Raw genomic sequence first — 15,206 nt, 5'->3', positions numbered from 1 at the left:
ATCGCCATTACAATTATGGATGCCACAGTAACGTTATCGTTCAAAGCGGCAATTAATCGTTCAAACTCCCCTCATGTTATTTCGCGTGCTTAAGATGCTTTTTTCCCTTTCTGCATGTTATCTTAAGGTTTTTTTCCATTATTTAAATTTTAGTTTTAGTATAACATTATAATACCATTCATATTTTAACTTTTTTTTAAAAAATGTAATTTAAAGAAACCAATCCAATGTATAGTTTTTTATTTTTATTTGAGGCTCAACGCTATAGAAAAGCACAAAGTTTGTCAGTTGGAGTGTTTTCATCATGTTTATTTTCATATAAAATATAGCATGCAGTTGCATCAAACAATGCATGCATAAACATCATTCAAAGTAAATTGTGATAATCGTAATTAATAATTGCAATTAAAATATCAAGGGAATAATCAACAGTTATGATTTTTTTGTCATAATCATGCAGCCCTAATACTTGGTGATATTATTGGTGTGAATAAACTACTAATTTTCAAGTCAGTCTACCATAAGTGTGGAAACAAAGCCCCTTTCTTGCTTCAAGACATTAGAGTTTTATGGCACATACCCTTCATCCTGATTTACTAAGGAGATGGATCATGGTGTCAGTTTTTAATTTAATACTGCTAGAAAAAGCAGGTGGCACATGATAAACTGTACGATAAATATCAAAGTATGTATCAAATGCCATACTTTTTTTTCTAAATATCCTTTGGTTATGAAACAAAGTAGGCATCTTTTTTGTCCTGCAGCTGTTGTGTGTTAGCAACGGTCAGTAAATACTGAACACTGCCTCAGCCCCCGAGCTCTGGGGTTTGGTGTGGGGTGGGTGACCAAACTGTGCTCTTCTCCTAACCCATGCTGAGATCACACCTCGCTTCTTCATTGTCCCTGTTCTCCTCACCTAGCAAGTAGCCCGATTATGTGCTCAGTAATCCTGCAATGTGACTCGAAATTTGTAGCATGTGTTAATGAAGGACATGGAGGCGCCTTCTTTGAGCTGAAGGACATCTTCATAAATTCCTGGAGCATTTAATAATTCATGGTCATGAATCTCAAAGTTGGCAGTCTTGAGTTCGCAGAAGTCAATTAGCTTCAAGCCTGTGTCAATTTTAAAGAGCCTGGATATTTAAATTGAATCATCCATGTGATCTTCATGTGAAAAATAAACTCTTTGTATGATCTAGCAAGATCGTGTTCACTGCAACCCTAGTAGAATTTGGACTCCTTCTAAATTAAGGTTGGAGAACGTGTCTTGGTGACAGAAATCATTGATCATAAAAACACAATACCGGTAATTGCATGTGTATATATATATATGTATGTATGTATGTATGTATGTGTATATATATATATATATATGTGTGTGTATGTGTGTGTGTGTGTGTGTGTGTGTATACACATGCATACATGCACGCACGCACACACACACACATGATGATATATATTTATATATCATCATATAAAATGTTTAATTAATCATATACACAAATTGTGTATAGCTTACAATTGATTAACAAACTGGTTACAGATGGGACGAGGGCAGTAATAGATGTTGACAGCACAAGATATTGAAAAAGAAAAACTATAGGGATGACAGTACGAGGTTGTGGTCTCCTTTGTTGTTTTAAAGATTCATTTAAGTAAAATCTTTCTGGGCTGTCTGACAGCACAAAATGGTAAATGATTTTGCTTAGCCAGCGTTTGCACAAGGGCTTTATATATTCTCCAGTGCTGCAGAGACAGGAACCTGTGGTTTTCTGAATGATTGGGGACTACTGTTAGCGCTAGCGGATGCAGTCAGTCTTTTCAAGTTTTAACAAGTCCATTTCAGAATCAAGGCAGCCACATTCTTGGCACTTCATGAACATTCCTCTCTGTGTCCTTCCTTTTACAATGTCTCTGTCTCTCCTGAAAACCAGAAGAACACTTTCCTGGTGTTGTCACTCACAACCTTTTGTTGCTGCAAAGCTGTGATTCACAGCCTGCTTGTAGTGATGGGTGATGGGAACAGGAAATAGCTGAGCTTAATGAGCGTGATTGGCTGGTATGATGTCATCTCTGCGTGACCCTCACTGCCTGACCGCACAGACAGTAGAATGCTGTAGATATGGAAGTGCCTTTGTGAGGAGTGATTGCTCCCTCAGGTAGTGCTTCATGTTTTGGTTTGCTTTTGCTCTCCAGTCCCTGCCTGGGGGCTGATGGGTTATTTGGTCACTTTCTCTATATTTAGCTTGCTGATAGTACACTATATATTTTTTTTCGATGTTAAAAATACTCTATCCACCTTAATATGCAGAGACAGTTATAAATAAGCCATTTGTAGGCTGATTTCCCTGAATAGTGTAACACTGTGCCTCTGTAGCACTATGAAAACATTTGTCTGTTTGTTTGAGCATCCAGACTAGTCCCACAGCAGTAACACTGGCACAACCAATATTATCATTATGGACCCTTTTCACATTTCTGGAATTGTAAACGTCTATAGAGATACATGGGAGACCATAGCAAATATTATTTTTGTGTTCAATCTACTAATTTTCTACAACTTGATACATGAGGGGAAATAGAGAGAAATGAATTGCATCAGTCAGAAAAGAGAGAGATGTCACATTTAATGTCTCTCCCTCAAAAGCTGTATTGGACATTTTAGTTCAAGAAAACATTAATTCTATGATGAATTAAAACATTTTTTGTAATATTTCAAGATTCCTTTTTAAAATAAATGCTAAAATGATGAACAAAGTATTGGTTTCCACAAAAATATTAAGCAGCACAACGTTTTTCAACACTGATAATAATAAGAGATGTTACTTGAGCATCATATCAGCATATTAATATGATTTCTGAAGGACCATGTAACACTGAAGGCTGGAGAAATGGCTGCTGAAAATTTGCCTTTTTATCACAGGAATCAATTACATTTTATATTGAAAATTATATTATACTGAAATAGAAAATTGCATTATTGAAACTGTAATGATATTCTACAATATTACTATTTTTACTATATTTTTGATAAAATAAACACGGCATTGGTGAGCGTAAGACCCAAACCTTTGAACGGTGGTGTATGATTGTATGATCATATTGGTTAAATAAACATAATATGTTTAATCTGTTTTTTTGCCATGTATCAAGGATGTAGCAATTCATTGTGCTCTTCTTCTAGTTGAAAGTCTCACAGTTTCACTCAAGGACATATTGATGTAGGGCAACAATGTGATCTTTGTATCTCTTCAGTTCGCGGTCATTTTTGAGTCAATAACATGAGCTGAAGATGTTACATGGATTTGGTGATTTCTCTGTCCATTCACACAGCTTGTTTACAGGGATCTGAAGCAGATACAGAGGTCTCTCTATGTTCTACCAGCAGTGTGTTTACCAGGGTTCCTCTCCTTAGGTGGAGCAGTGTGGCCTTTGTGTGTCCAGCCCAGCAGGGGTGATAGCTGCTGCTTGTGTTCATTTCTTATGGTATGTTGTGCAACTAAATTGACCAGTAGAATGTTATTGTGCTTGCACAAGGAAAAAGGAGCTCATAACTCTGGCCTCCACCCATGATGTCCTGTGGGCTTTTGAACTCCAGCCAGGAGCATGATGAAATGCTTGGGAAAGGGCAGACCTCTCACCTCACCTAGAACCCCAGCGTGACCTTAATCCACCTCAGATAATCTCCATAATTTGGCAGGTACAGGTGTCAGTTTGGGCAGTTTAGGTATGAAATTTCACTGCATCACTCTTTTCTTTGTTCTAACTAGAGTCCGACCGATATGGATTTTTGGGGGCCGATGCCGATATTAACTCGAAAATAGCCGATTTATAAGCCGATATTTTGATTTTGAAAATAAACTGGATATTAGACCCATTTCCTATAAACTGCACTTACACAACATGCAATAGCAAAATATCTGCCTGTTCTATGTATGTGGGCTGTATAAACCATTTTCCAGAAGGGATTTATGTTTTTTAAAAAAAGCCTTAGATTACGGTCTCAGTGACTAAACAATTGCACATTAAAAGTATATATTTTTTTAATGATCAAAAAACAGTCTGGTTTTAAACATTTAACACTTTTACTTTCTTCCAGTTGAAGCTGGTTTTAACAGTCTGTGTGTGTACTGTAAATAAATTATAATACTAAAGTTAAAGTATTTGCAGAAGTAGTCCCACACTTTGCTGCTACAGCATTCACCTTTTTCAGGTATCTGTAGGGCAGAAAGAGAGACAGAGAAAGAATAAGCATGTGTATTAATAATATCACCATGTATCATTACTCATGTCATCATTAGAATTAGAATTATAATAAACAGGGATCTACATAGGCAAAAATTTATATATTTTTTTTATTTGTCAAGCAATAGGTATTACTTGCTTATATTTAACTATATTATTTCAACATTTTCCTGTTATGTCTGTAAAGCTGCTTTGAAACAATATGTAAAAAAACAAAGAAAAACGCGCGTTCAGCTCACATTTATTTACATGTCCCCTCTGGTTTAATCATTTCTGACGCACCTGCTGTAGTTACTGTAACTACACTATATTTGCTCTCACAGACACATTCACAACGGACCCGTATATCTTCTCCTCTTCTCTTTGTGCAGTCTGAATCAAAACATCCTCATGCGCTGGCGAACGTAAAGTTAGCCTACTGTTACCGGAAGATTACGGAATCAATTCGAAGTTGAATGGTTAACGTTAGTGTCATGAACACACTGCTGTCAATTTTGAGAAGAACCACCTTCAAACAAGTTAATAGCAAGCATTTAAGGGGCCTGCTAAAAAGGAAGCTATATTAGCGTTAGAGTAACGTAACCAGCCTGAATTCACCAAATTGAGCTCTGCACCTGAGGGTAGCCTCTTCTTCCTTGCTTCTCTCTTAATTATCATCAGCTGGACTAGCGCTATCGCTCGCTTCTTACAACGGGACAGATACATGTTTGCTGCTGACCGAAAGGAGGAACAACAGACTATGAAAGAGCTCCCGCTAAAAGTTTTTAAAACTCCGCCAACGCCATAGCGCAGCGCAAATCGCGTTGTATCTGAAGGGCAACGCTGAACCCAGCATACTGGTCCTGTGTGAAAGGGCCATTACGCGGTCATTATGTGGGAAACACACCGCAATAGAATAAGAATAATTTAAATGCTAACGTTATAGTTTGACCTCTTATTAACGTTCGCGCTCTTCCACTGATAAACATGGTATTAGCTTTGTGGCTAATCTAATATAGCAATGCATGAGCGGCTGTAAGTGATGTTGCAGAATATTTAGAAGTGATAATGATAGGACCGTTAGCTAGAACTACCACACCGTTTTTATATACAGTGTATGAACTAAATCTACAATCATTTCACATGACGAACGACAGACTCACCTGGGTGGCTTGGCTGATCGCTTTCTTCTGTAGTGAATTTCTGGCGCTGTTGTCAACTCTGGAGTTGCAGAGCGCCCTCTGGTGGGCAAAGTATGCAACACTCATAACATGAGTGAAGCATGAGACTCTGTTTTTTCATGTTTCATCGGCCATTATAAACGCCGATGCCGATTTAAATGCAATTAGCTCATATCGGCCGATAATATCGGCCGGCCGATATATCGGTCGGGCTCTAGTTCTAACATCCACAAGAAACCTTAAATATGCCTTTGGAATGCTGAGCTTAGTTTAGCCTTTTGTTGAGATGAACTGGAGTGGTCAGCCCAAGCCAGACATGGCTCTCTTTGGGATTCATAAGGTTAGAGGTCATCAATGAGTGCATACCACAGCCATTTACTGCACCGTGTGCCCATTCATCCATCCATTCATGTTCATGCTGTTGGTTCAGCTGGTGAAGTATTTAAAAAGGTCAGTTCACCCAAAAATGAAAATGTGTTATTAGTTACTCACCCGCATCTCGTTCTATATATAGCTATAAAGCAGCTCTACAGAATAGAGGTGTCTTCGTAAAGCTTAGGTTTTGCTTTCAGCCGATCGTGTCAGTGCAGTCAAATCACAAGTCAAACGACATTACTAAATGTTAAGTCTTTTAAACCCAAGCCGAGCAAGCCAAATTCAACAGTGGCAAGGAACCAAAGCGAATGTTAAGAAATGGAGTGAGAGTACATATTTGACCACTACTGTATGCTTAACTTCTTCGCAAATAACTCCATACTGAACATACATTCTTGGTTACAAGGCGCCACAGTGTAACTACTTTTTGGTGAGTAGGCCCTGCATCTGCAAGGCCCTGGCACTCCTCATGCCCTCCAGGCTGGGTGGGGTGTAAGGAGGAGGGCACAGGCTGGTAGTGAAAGAGGGCATTGTAGTTGGTCCCCCACACCTCAGTGCAGCCTCTATCGTTCCTGGCCTGGACGCTTGTGTAGTCAGGAACAGGGCTGAAATAGACACTCTGTGTGCAGGAACCAGCCAAACGTCTCGATTCAAGCCAGCTTCCTTTGGAAAACACCTCCCAGAATCCCGAGTGTTAGTGGAGACCGCCGGCTCTCACCCTGGCCCCATACTTTATTACTTTATCCCATCTTGCCTGCCCTGATCAGGCATTTTAGATGTTATGCTTTTAGAAAATGAGCCTCAGTTCTCCAAGATAAGACGTGCTGAATCTGCTGAGTCAGAATTCAGTTAATGGGCATATGTTTCTGCATAAGATTCTCTATCGATCAGATTTCCCTGACAAGACTTTTCATATCAATACATCATAACGCAACAGTCATGGGTCTATGTGTGTTGCCTCTCATAGATCTCACAGAGGACTGTGGAAAAAAAAATGTTAAGGTTATATGCACTCTTAAGGCCTGTTTATACAAAGATGAATGATCCTTGTGAAAATGCAGTGCAAAAAACATTTTCATTTGAATGAACAGCTGTTCATCTGTTTGACACACAAATTTACTTGCCGTCAATGTCACATTTATTTATTTTATTAAAATTGTTTTTGCTATTTTTTATTTTGCCATTTAGCCATAGCAGTAGTTTTCTTGTTTCTAAAAAAAATTTTTTGTGTGAAAACTGTTTGACATCCTTTCTTCTCTGAGAGGGCAGTGTCAGAAAAAATTGTTGTATTGCTGAGATTTGTGGAGGTTTTAAGCACCACCTACTGTGTTGATGTGAACCGGCTTTGCGGGGAAATTTGAAATATGTATACAGATATTATTATTATTATTAATATGACCAACTATTTGTATATTTTTGTATAATAACACAAATCTACAAACTATTTTTTATACCTTTTCACTGCTTTTGAAGATTGGTATGTTTTTGGTTTTGTGTATGCCTGCAGAACAAGCTAAATTAGCCTGAATCTGGCTGCTGTTTCTAGACTCATGACTTTCCTTCATGGTTTCAGGAGGACTGAGTTTGGAAATGAAAGCAGCACTGTTAATTTCTGGTGTGGTTCGAGTCCTCCGGCAGTACCCAGTCAGCTGCTCTATATGATGAAAGAAACTAAACCTAAGGACAAACCACTCACTGTAATTTTACTCCCCCAAACAAAATGTTTGATGTGATAGAATGAGTGACATTTTTCATCAGTCTTTCTGCTGTTCTGTAATGTAGGTGTTTATGCGGGGACCTCTCCCTTTAGCCACCTGCAGAGGAAGCGAATAGAGCCTGCTTGGTCGTGTAATTGAATTGAGCCTCACATTGGTAGTTTTGGACAGCGGGGTGAATGGAACAGTAGGAGGGTCATTTCAGCATCAGTATAACAAACCAACACACCTCCACTCTCTAGAGAACCGCTCGCAATTTAATGCTGTTGCTTCTCAAAAGCTTCAGTCAACACGGATGAGATAATGGACTTTTACGCTGTTTGTTCATCCTTAGCACAGTTTGACGGGAACCATCTGGCCAGGCTCCAGGGATATGACTATTGAAGTGTTGGGTGTTTAGTTTATCAGATACAGCTGAAGAGAAGCCCTCGTTCTCCTGGCACTCTCTGCTCCGGATCTGCAGATGATGTGCAACCTGTCTGGATGCTGGTGTTTAATTTATTGCTCATTTTCAGCACAGCACAGCTTTTTCAGCATGGCCAGTACATTTTAATTTGGGGGATAAAATTGATTTAGTAGACTTTAGTAGCACTTTATTTTGGGGGTGCTCTTTTGATTTATTTTTAGACCTTTCATCCACGAAAATGATAGAGAAAGTGAGGGGGGATGGGATTGGGACTATTGCTCACTGCTCAACCAATATACAGTAGTTTTTTGATGGCAAATGTTAATATGAGAGCTTGGTGGCCACTGGCTGATATAAAGCTTATAAATACGATATCACACAATTTAATATAAATTAGTAAATAAAACAAACATACCAATGAATGAATTTAAAAGTATATTCATTTTAGTGCTGTCAAAAGATTAATAACAAATAAATGGTTTTTTTTTCATAATAATATGTAAGTGTACTTTGTTTATTTATTATGTATATATAATACACACAAATATAGACATGCCGGTATTTGGTAATGCGATATATCACGGTAATGAATATGCACGGTATTGTTATCGTGGGCACTTCTGTGACCACTTTTATAAACTCAATTTCAATATCGTAATAATACCAAATACTGTAATAAAAGCATTAGCAATAAATCAAAACATGAAAATTTGATACCGGCATATCCCTGCACGCATACAGTATTTTATTTATTTTTTTAAATCACGTATATACAGTATATTTATATTATATTAATTTATTTAATATATGCACATAACATATTTTTACATTTACGTTTAATCATTTAGCAGACGCTTTTATCCAAAGCGACTTACAAATGAGAACAATAGAAGCAATCAGACCAACAAGAGAACAACAACAGTATACTAGTGCCATATATATATATATATATATATATATATATATATATATATATATATATATATATATATATATATATATATATATATATATACACGTATGTGTTTGTATTTCTATATACTAAATAAATATACACAGTGCACACTCATTTATTATGTAAAAAAACCAAACGTTTATTTTGGATGTTGTTAATCGCGATAAATAATTTTACATGCATTACATAAAGAATATGAAAATGACATGAAAAGTCCAATTTCTGACATTTAATGGGCAAAAACAAAAAAAAAACAACAATAAACACTTATCTGCCAATGCTGTTAATTTAAAAATGCCAAATCAGCCAATATATCAGTCGTCCACTTGGAACATGACTATGCCCAGATTCAAACTTCAGGTTTATGAGCCATGAGCTCTTATACGACCTTCTGTGCAACTTTTGATTCTGTACTCAAAAGCAATAAATACATAAATTCTAATAAATTTTAATAAATTCTGAAATGGTAGATTTGCAGATTTGTAGAATCACATTCATGAACTTAAAAAATGCACACAAACACCTGGGACTGACCTTTTTTTAGCAGGTCATCATGTTCCCTCAGAGTAATACAGAATTGCGTTATATGGAGCTGCTGCCCAGGTATGTGATGACATTTATTCTGCTCATTCATTTTTATTAAAACATGATTTATGTCCACATTGCAAAACTTTGACCCATTCTTCAATTTCACAAACCCTTTATTTCAGATCTCTCCTCCTTTAGCCTCCCTGTAGTGAAGTGGCACCTTTTCATGATCTAGTGCTTAGGCATCTGTCAGTACCTATGAAATAGATGAGCTACAGTTCTCTGCTTGCATCATTGCTGAACCTTTCCATTTAGATTTATGGCTCCACCAGTGGAAATATATTTGCCTTGTGCGAACAGTTAAGCAATGTCAGACTCCTGCTATCCATGTAGTGGCAGTTGCGGAGGTTCACGTGGGCTGACGAAGGTGTTAAGAAGCACAAGCTGTCAGTTTCTGTTTTCATCTGCTGATGTCATTGGTACAAACCCCTGATGTCATTCTTCATAGTTCATATTTAAACAGGAGAAGGGTCAAGGTCATGCAAGAGGGCTTCTACTGCAGGGCTGAAGCAGATGAAGCACATGGGGCTGCTTTGTTTTTGTAAAGCTTTGTAGTTTTGGTTAAGATGTGCAGTAAAGGGTCTTCACTGGAATAACCATTATCTTAATTGCCTTTAATTAAAGTTGTATGAGTGTGTTTAAATTAGACTCTTTACTATACACTTGAGTCCAGTTATGGGTCATGGTTTACCACCAGTGTGCTCAAAAAGATTACAGTATTATCAGCTACTATAAATACCAGTCGATCTGCAGGGTGATGAATCACTTTCTTAATAAATCTGCATTAAATGAGTCGAGTATAGCTTGTTTAAATTGATACTGTAGTTCATCCAAAAATACTCATAATAATCATTTACTCACCCTCGTGTCATTACAAGCCTGTATGACTGAATGATATTTTGAAGAATGTTGGTTACCCCACTGTTTTGGTTCCTATTGACTTTCTTTTTCCGATTCAATAGAAATCACTTTGAATCTTTACTGTTTGTTTACCAAAATATCTTCTTTTTTGTTTCAAAGAAGTAAGACATGTTTGGAACGACGCAAGGGTGAGTAAATGATGACAGAGTTTTCATTATTTGGTGAACTATCCCTTTAAGACACTGCTGGAGGGCCAACAACCCTTATTAACTTATAAAGATATTCTTGATACGTTTGTAACCTTTTTATCCTTTCTTGGAAACTGATCTTTGGTCAGCTGCTCAATAAATAATGTGTCTCTGTCAATAAACAGATAAAATGGGCCATGCATGAAGACAGGGCATGTATGTATGTAATCTTGTTGTGATCAAGAATCCTTTAGGTTAATCCAGCTTACTGTGACGCTGTGTAGATACTGCATGTCTCCCATTGGCTAAGGGATGGGGCTGGCTAGTCTTCAGCTGGGATGGGATGAGCTGGCATCAACGCTATAGATTAACCCTTTGTTTGACAAACCACTTCACATGCTATCTACCTGTAGTTCTGTCTTTGTATGGAATTGTATCATTCTCTGTCCATTAAACCTGTCCTGACAAACTGCCCTTTTCAAGTTAATACACATTTATATGAATTTCTGTTATCAATGGAATGAAATTAAATTATTGCAATTCTGCTTCCTTAAATTTAAATCAGAGTTCCAATTCTGCGTCCTGTTTCCACCACAGTTCTAATTCTAAAAGTTTAGGAATTTAATTTTAATTTAAAAGACTTAGTTCAGTTTTGAATGGCACATAGCATGGGAACCACAATAGGAAAAAAAAAGCGTACATAACTTTTGTTGTTTTTAATTCGTCCAACTGTAGACATGTTGCTGAGCTTTTTGCTATAATGCAAAAATCAATATTTCAAAAAGCCATTTAATAAATCCACTGATTTAACAGCTGATTTTCAGCTATGTGGAATTTCATCTGATACTGTAAGCTGTTTTTTTCCAGCGATATCAGCAATTTATAACTGCTCAGTGTAGAATTTTGCAAATGAGTGATTTGTGAGTATTACAGGTAAAAGCTAACTAATGTCAGCAAAAGGACACCGTGAATATGGATTTGCATAAACAAACATCAAATGTTATTGGTTTTTGTTTATCTATACAAATGTATTTTTGCATATGCCAGCTTTATGAGAGTATAATGCCACTGGGGAATTCTTTCCTTTCCATCTGTGATGAAATGGGGAAGATTTTAAATATCTCATGTTGTGTTGCTCTTGTTGTGGCATGTGGTCAACTTCCAAACCACATTGCTCATTTCCTGCCTCAATGCACATCCTCTCCTGAGGGCAGAAATGCTAACTGTATATTTCTCAGAATTTATTGGTAGAACAACAACAATATTGGAATGTGGCATACAGTACAATGCACCCATGACATCAGGACCAGTCTGAATATAACAAGCCTGTACTTAAAAAGAGGCAATGCTTTGGATGTGCTGTATATGGTGAGGAAGGAAACAAACTTCAGTCAACACGCCTCAGATAGGAAACAAGATTTTCTTTGCTTTGGAGAAAAAAACATTCCATCCAATGAAAAAGTAAAATGGTAGAAATCAGAAATCACAAGCCAATAAAGGGAGAGTTACAGAGGATGGTTAAGGGACTAAACACCAAACCTGATAGACTCTTGCTAATTTAAAAGAGTTGGGCAAGTGAGATCATTTCAAATATGTTTATTTTTATACAACTTTAAGTTTTTTTTTTTTAAGCTTGCTATTGATATCTGTAGTTGTATTTGTCTCTAGCTGTATCCCAGCAGGCCACTCTGTGACCTTATGCACTGACGTCAGGAATTTCAGTCTCACTGTCCTCTGGATGTTTACTTTTGCTCACAAATACATAATGCTCTCACATTCCACAACATACGGCTTCCTGTCTCAGTTTGTCTCCCACCCCCTTTCCTTGTCTTTTGGTCTTTCTTTAAAATTCACATGAGTGCACATATTAACACAATGCTAATTTTACTCTATGATGGCCCTGACACATTCTCTTGCTCCTTGTGACCAATGATACTGTCTGTGGCAGTTGGTGCAGCTGTTGTTGATCAGATCTTATTTCTGCACTGTTATGAAATCATTCCCTAACTGCTAGATATGAGTTTCCACATGGGTGTTGACATATGTAACAGCCTGTGGGCACATATAGAACATCCTGAGGATGTGTGTGAAATAGTGTCAGGTCAGAAATCCTCTTTCCACTATAAAGCTTTCTTTCATCTTTGCTCGTTTCTCACCATGTTCATTGATTTGTGGAAGACAATTCCCTACTGTAACTCACTTCCTTTTCTTTGTTTCCCCTTTTTTTACTCACTCTTCCGTAAATCCACACAGCTTATCACCTCATATCCTTTACACTTATTTAAAAGGACACTTTTTTTCTTCTTTCTTTCTATATTTGACACATATTTATCCTAAATCACCACAAAAGTATCCAAATATTTCAAGCCAGGCTTAATGTAAATACTTGACTGGCTCCATTGCTGCAAAACCTACTTTTTCAGGTGATACGTACACTAAAGGAGCTATAATTTGCATATGCAGGTTTATTAAACAGCCCAGTGTCAAAAAACATGCATGTGGGTACATTTCTGCAAAATGATATTGTGTTGTTTGTAGCACGTTTCATTGCACATTTAAAGTGAACCGTCAAGTGTCTGGCGCTGAATAGCATGTTTAATTTTCCTCAAAACAGTTCATGTCAGTGTAGCAGCATATTATGTTAGTCGTTGTATGTATCATGGCAGTTAAAAAAATTAATGTTCTGTGAGTGGCTATAAAATGTTAATGCTCTGTTGTGTTGGAAATTAATCTACCCACTGCTCAAACTAAACCTAAAGTGTTGACATAAGCAAAAAAAAAAAAAAACACATTTCATGAACCCCAACCATGCCACCTGAACTTGCTTGTACAAGGCTTTGAGTTCTTTTTTCGGGAATAGTTTGACCTGTGTTTCACGGGACTTATACCCAAGCTAGTGCAATGCTGTATCAGGTGAGCTACCAAGCAAGTTTACTATCTAAAAAAGCCATACATATATTGAGCTAGTTATGTGATTCTAACGTGAACGTGTTGGGTAAGTTGGTGTTATACTGCTGCCTCTAATGTTCATCTGAGCTGGAAACAGTGACATGTAGTTCCAATGAGCCTAGGTTGGAATATTTTGTTATATAACTATACATTCGTTATATAATTCAGTATCAGTCCACCCTTACTGTGTGCTTTTGATTTGTATTATTAAATTACATCAGGCAGTCTGTCCTACAAAAGCCCCCAACAGCACATAGGGCCTTTTGGCATTCATCTTCATTCTGCTGGCTCACTCTTCACCTATTTTCCACCTGGTTGAATACGACCTGCTGTGCCCCCTGCAACAGCCATCTGAAGTGGCTTAATGAATTTAAGAGCATGTCTGTCATAGTCCTGGCTTCAGTCCACCCGGGGCAAGCACTAGACCTTTGTGTGATTCAAGTAAATTAAATTGTGTGAAACACGACAGGGTTGTTGAAAATGCTTCTGAACTGGGTGGCTAAGTTGGATATGCATGAGCTGTGATTGTTATTATTATTATGATAGGGTTTCTTGTTTTAAGAAAGCCACTAGATAATGAAGGCTCTCAGCATCTAATGAGCAGTTAATGACATCCAGGGCAGCTAAATTTGACTTAATGGACATACTTTTATATGTATTTCTGCATATAAAATGGCTTGTTTAATATTAGTTAAAGAATTAAAAATACTTGATTACTGTTTTAATTTAATATCAGAAATCATCTAATCCACTGACAGCTATTAAATTGTAGGTCAACAGTAACAGTAAGAAATAGTTGTCATCACCATTAGCTTGCACTATTTTGAAAGACAATAATATTATCTATAAAGATGCTACATATAGGCTATTCTGTACAAAGCTAGCCTACATTTAATGTGAAAAGTTTATACATTCAGCATTAACTGAATAGAAGGAAGTTGATTATCAGGTTAATGGTTTGATCTAAAAGTTTGAAAACCCCTGCGTAAATCTGCATTTTTTTTTTTTGTATCTAATCAAAGTAAGAGTCTGCACATTCACCTTTAATCGTGGAACTCTTTTTTTGCCAACTTTGTCTCTTCGGACTCTCGCTGCTTTGTAAAGATTTAATTGGTTTAACCCACGTGCTGATTTGAACCATATTCTCCACCTGCTCCACTGTGGCGCGTTATTCCGAGCGCTCACTGCTATTCTTAAAGAGGTGATGTAATTCACGGAGGACTTGAAGCGGACGAAGATGAGGAGAAAGACCGAGATTACTGTGGTCCAGCGGCGCATAGACTGACAGCTTTGTGTTGATTCAACAAGGCGGCGCGGGATGTATTTGCATCTTTGTTTACATGCTCTCTAGTACCGGACCGAGTCTGTAAACCCTACAGAAGTCAGCAGCACCGCCGCCCCCTCTCCAGCCCCACTGGTTGGCTCTCACTCACCGCAGCTCGCGTGACCCCCTCTGGACTGAAGAGAGAGAGAGAGAGCGGCTTGCGATGACAGCTGAGAGATGAGCACGGCCAGATGACCGTGTCAAACACCGACGGTGCCGGGCAAGCATTCATTCTAACGCTGTGACACAGTCACGCACTGTTTGTTGCGGAGGAATGGCCATTTGATCACTTGATCACTTGAGAGTTGCAGTGAATGGGCCGGATTGCGTAAGACCGCGCGGTGATTTCAGAGTTCCAGCTTCTTCGAGGGACTTTTCAAACATGAATAACACGAAGAATCAGCGAGTAAGTGATCACGTTTACACTTAAATATCTGATT

At 37.7% G+C, this 15,206-nt stretch overlaps 1 protein-coding gene across 5 annotated transcripts in view; it reads left to right on the top strand.

Moving 5' to 3' along the window:
• The window catches only part of rtkna (rhotekin a), a 64,268-nt gene that overhangs the window by 18,111 nt on the left and 30,951 nt on the right, over window positions 1–15,206 (top strand). The window contains exon 1 of one of the 5 annotated variants that reach the window (XM_026211328.1): window positions 14,613–15,172. The exons of the other annotated variants lie outside the window; for them this stretch is intronic. Coding sequence (XP_026067113.1) covers window positions 15,149–15,172 — 24 coding nt within the window. The 5' untranslated portion in view covers window positions 14,613–15,148. Of the gene's footprint in view, window positions 1–14,612; window positions 15,173–15,206 lie in introns of those variants that run through there. 5 annotated transcript variants of the gene reach the window in all.

The sequence above is a fragment of the Carassius auratus genome, chromosome 30, assembly GCF_003368295.1.
Source record: "Carassius auratus strain Wakin chromosome 30, ASM336829v1, whole genome shotgun sequence".
Classification (NCBI taxonomy): domain Eukaryota; kingdom Metazoa; phylum Chordata; class Actinopteri; order Cypriniformes; family Cyprinidae; genus Carassius; species Carassius auratus.
Note: the sequence above shows the minus strand (reverse complement) of the source record. Positions and strands in the feature narration are given on the sequence as shown.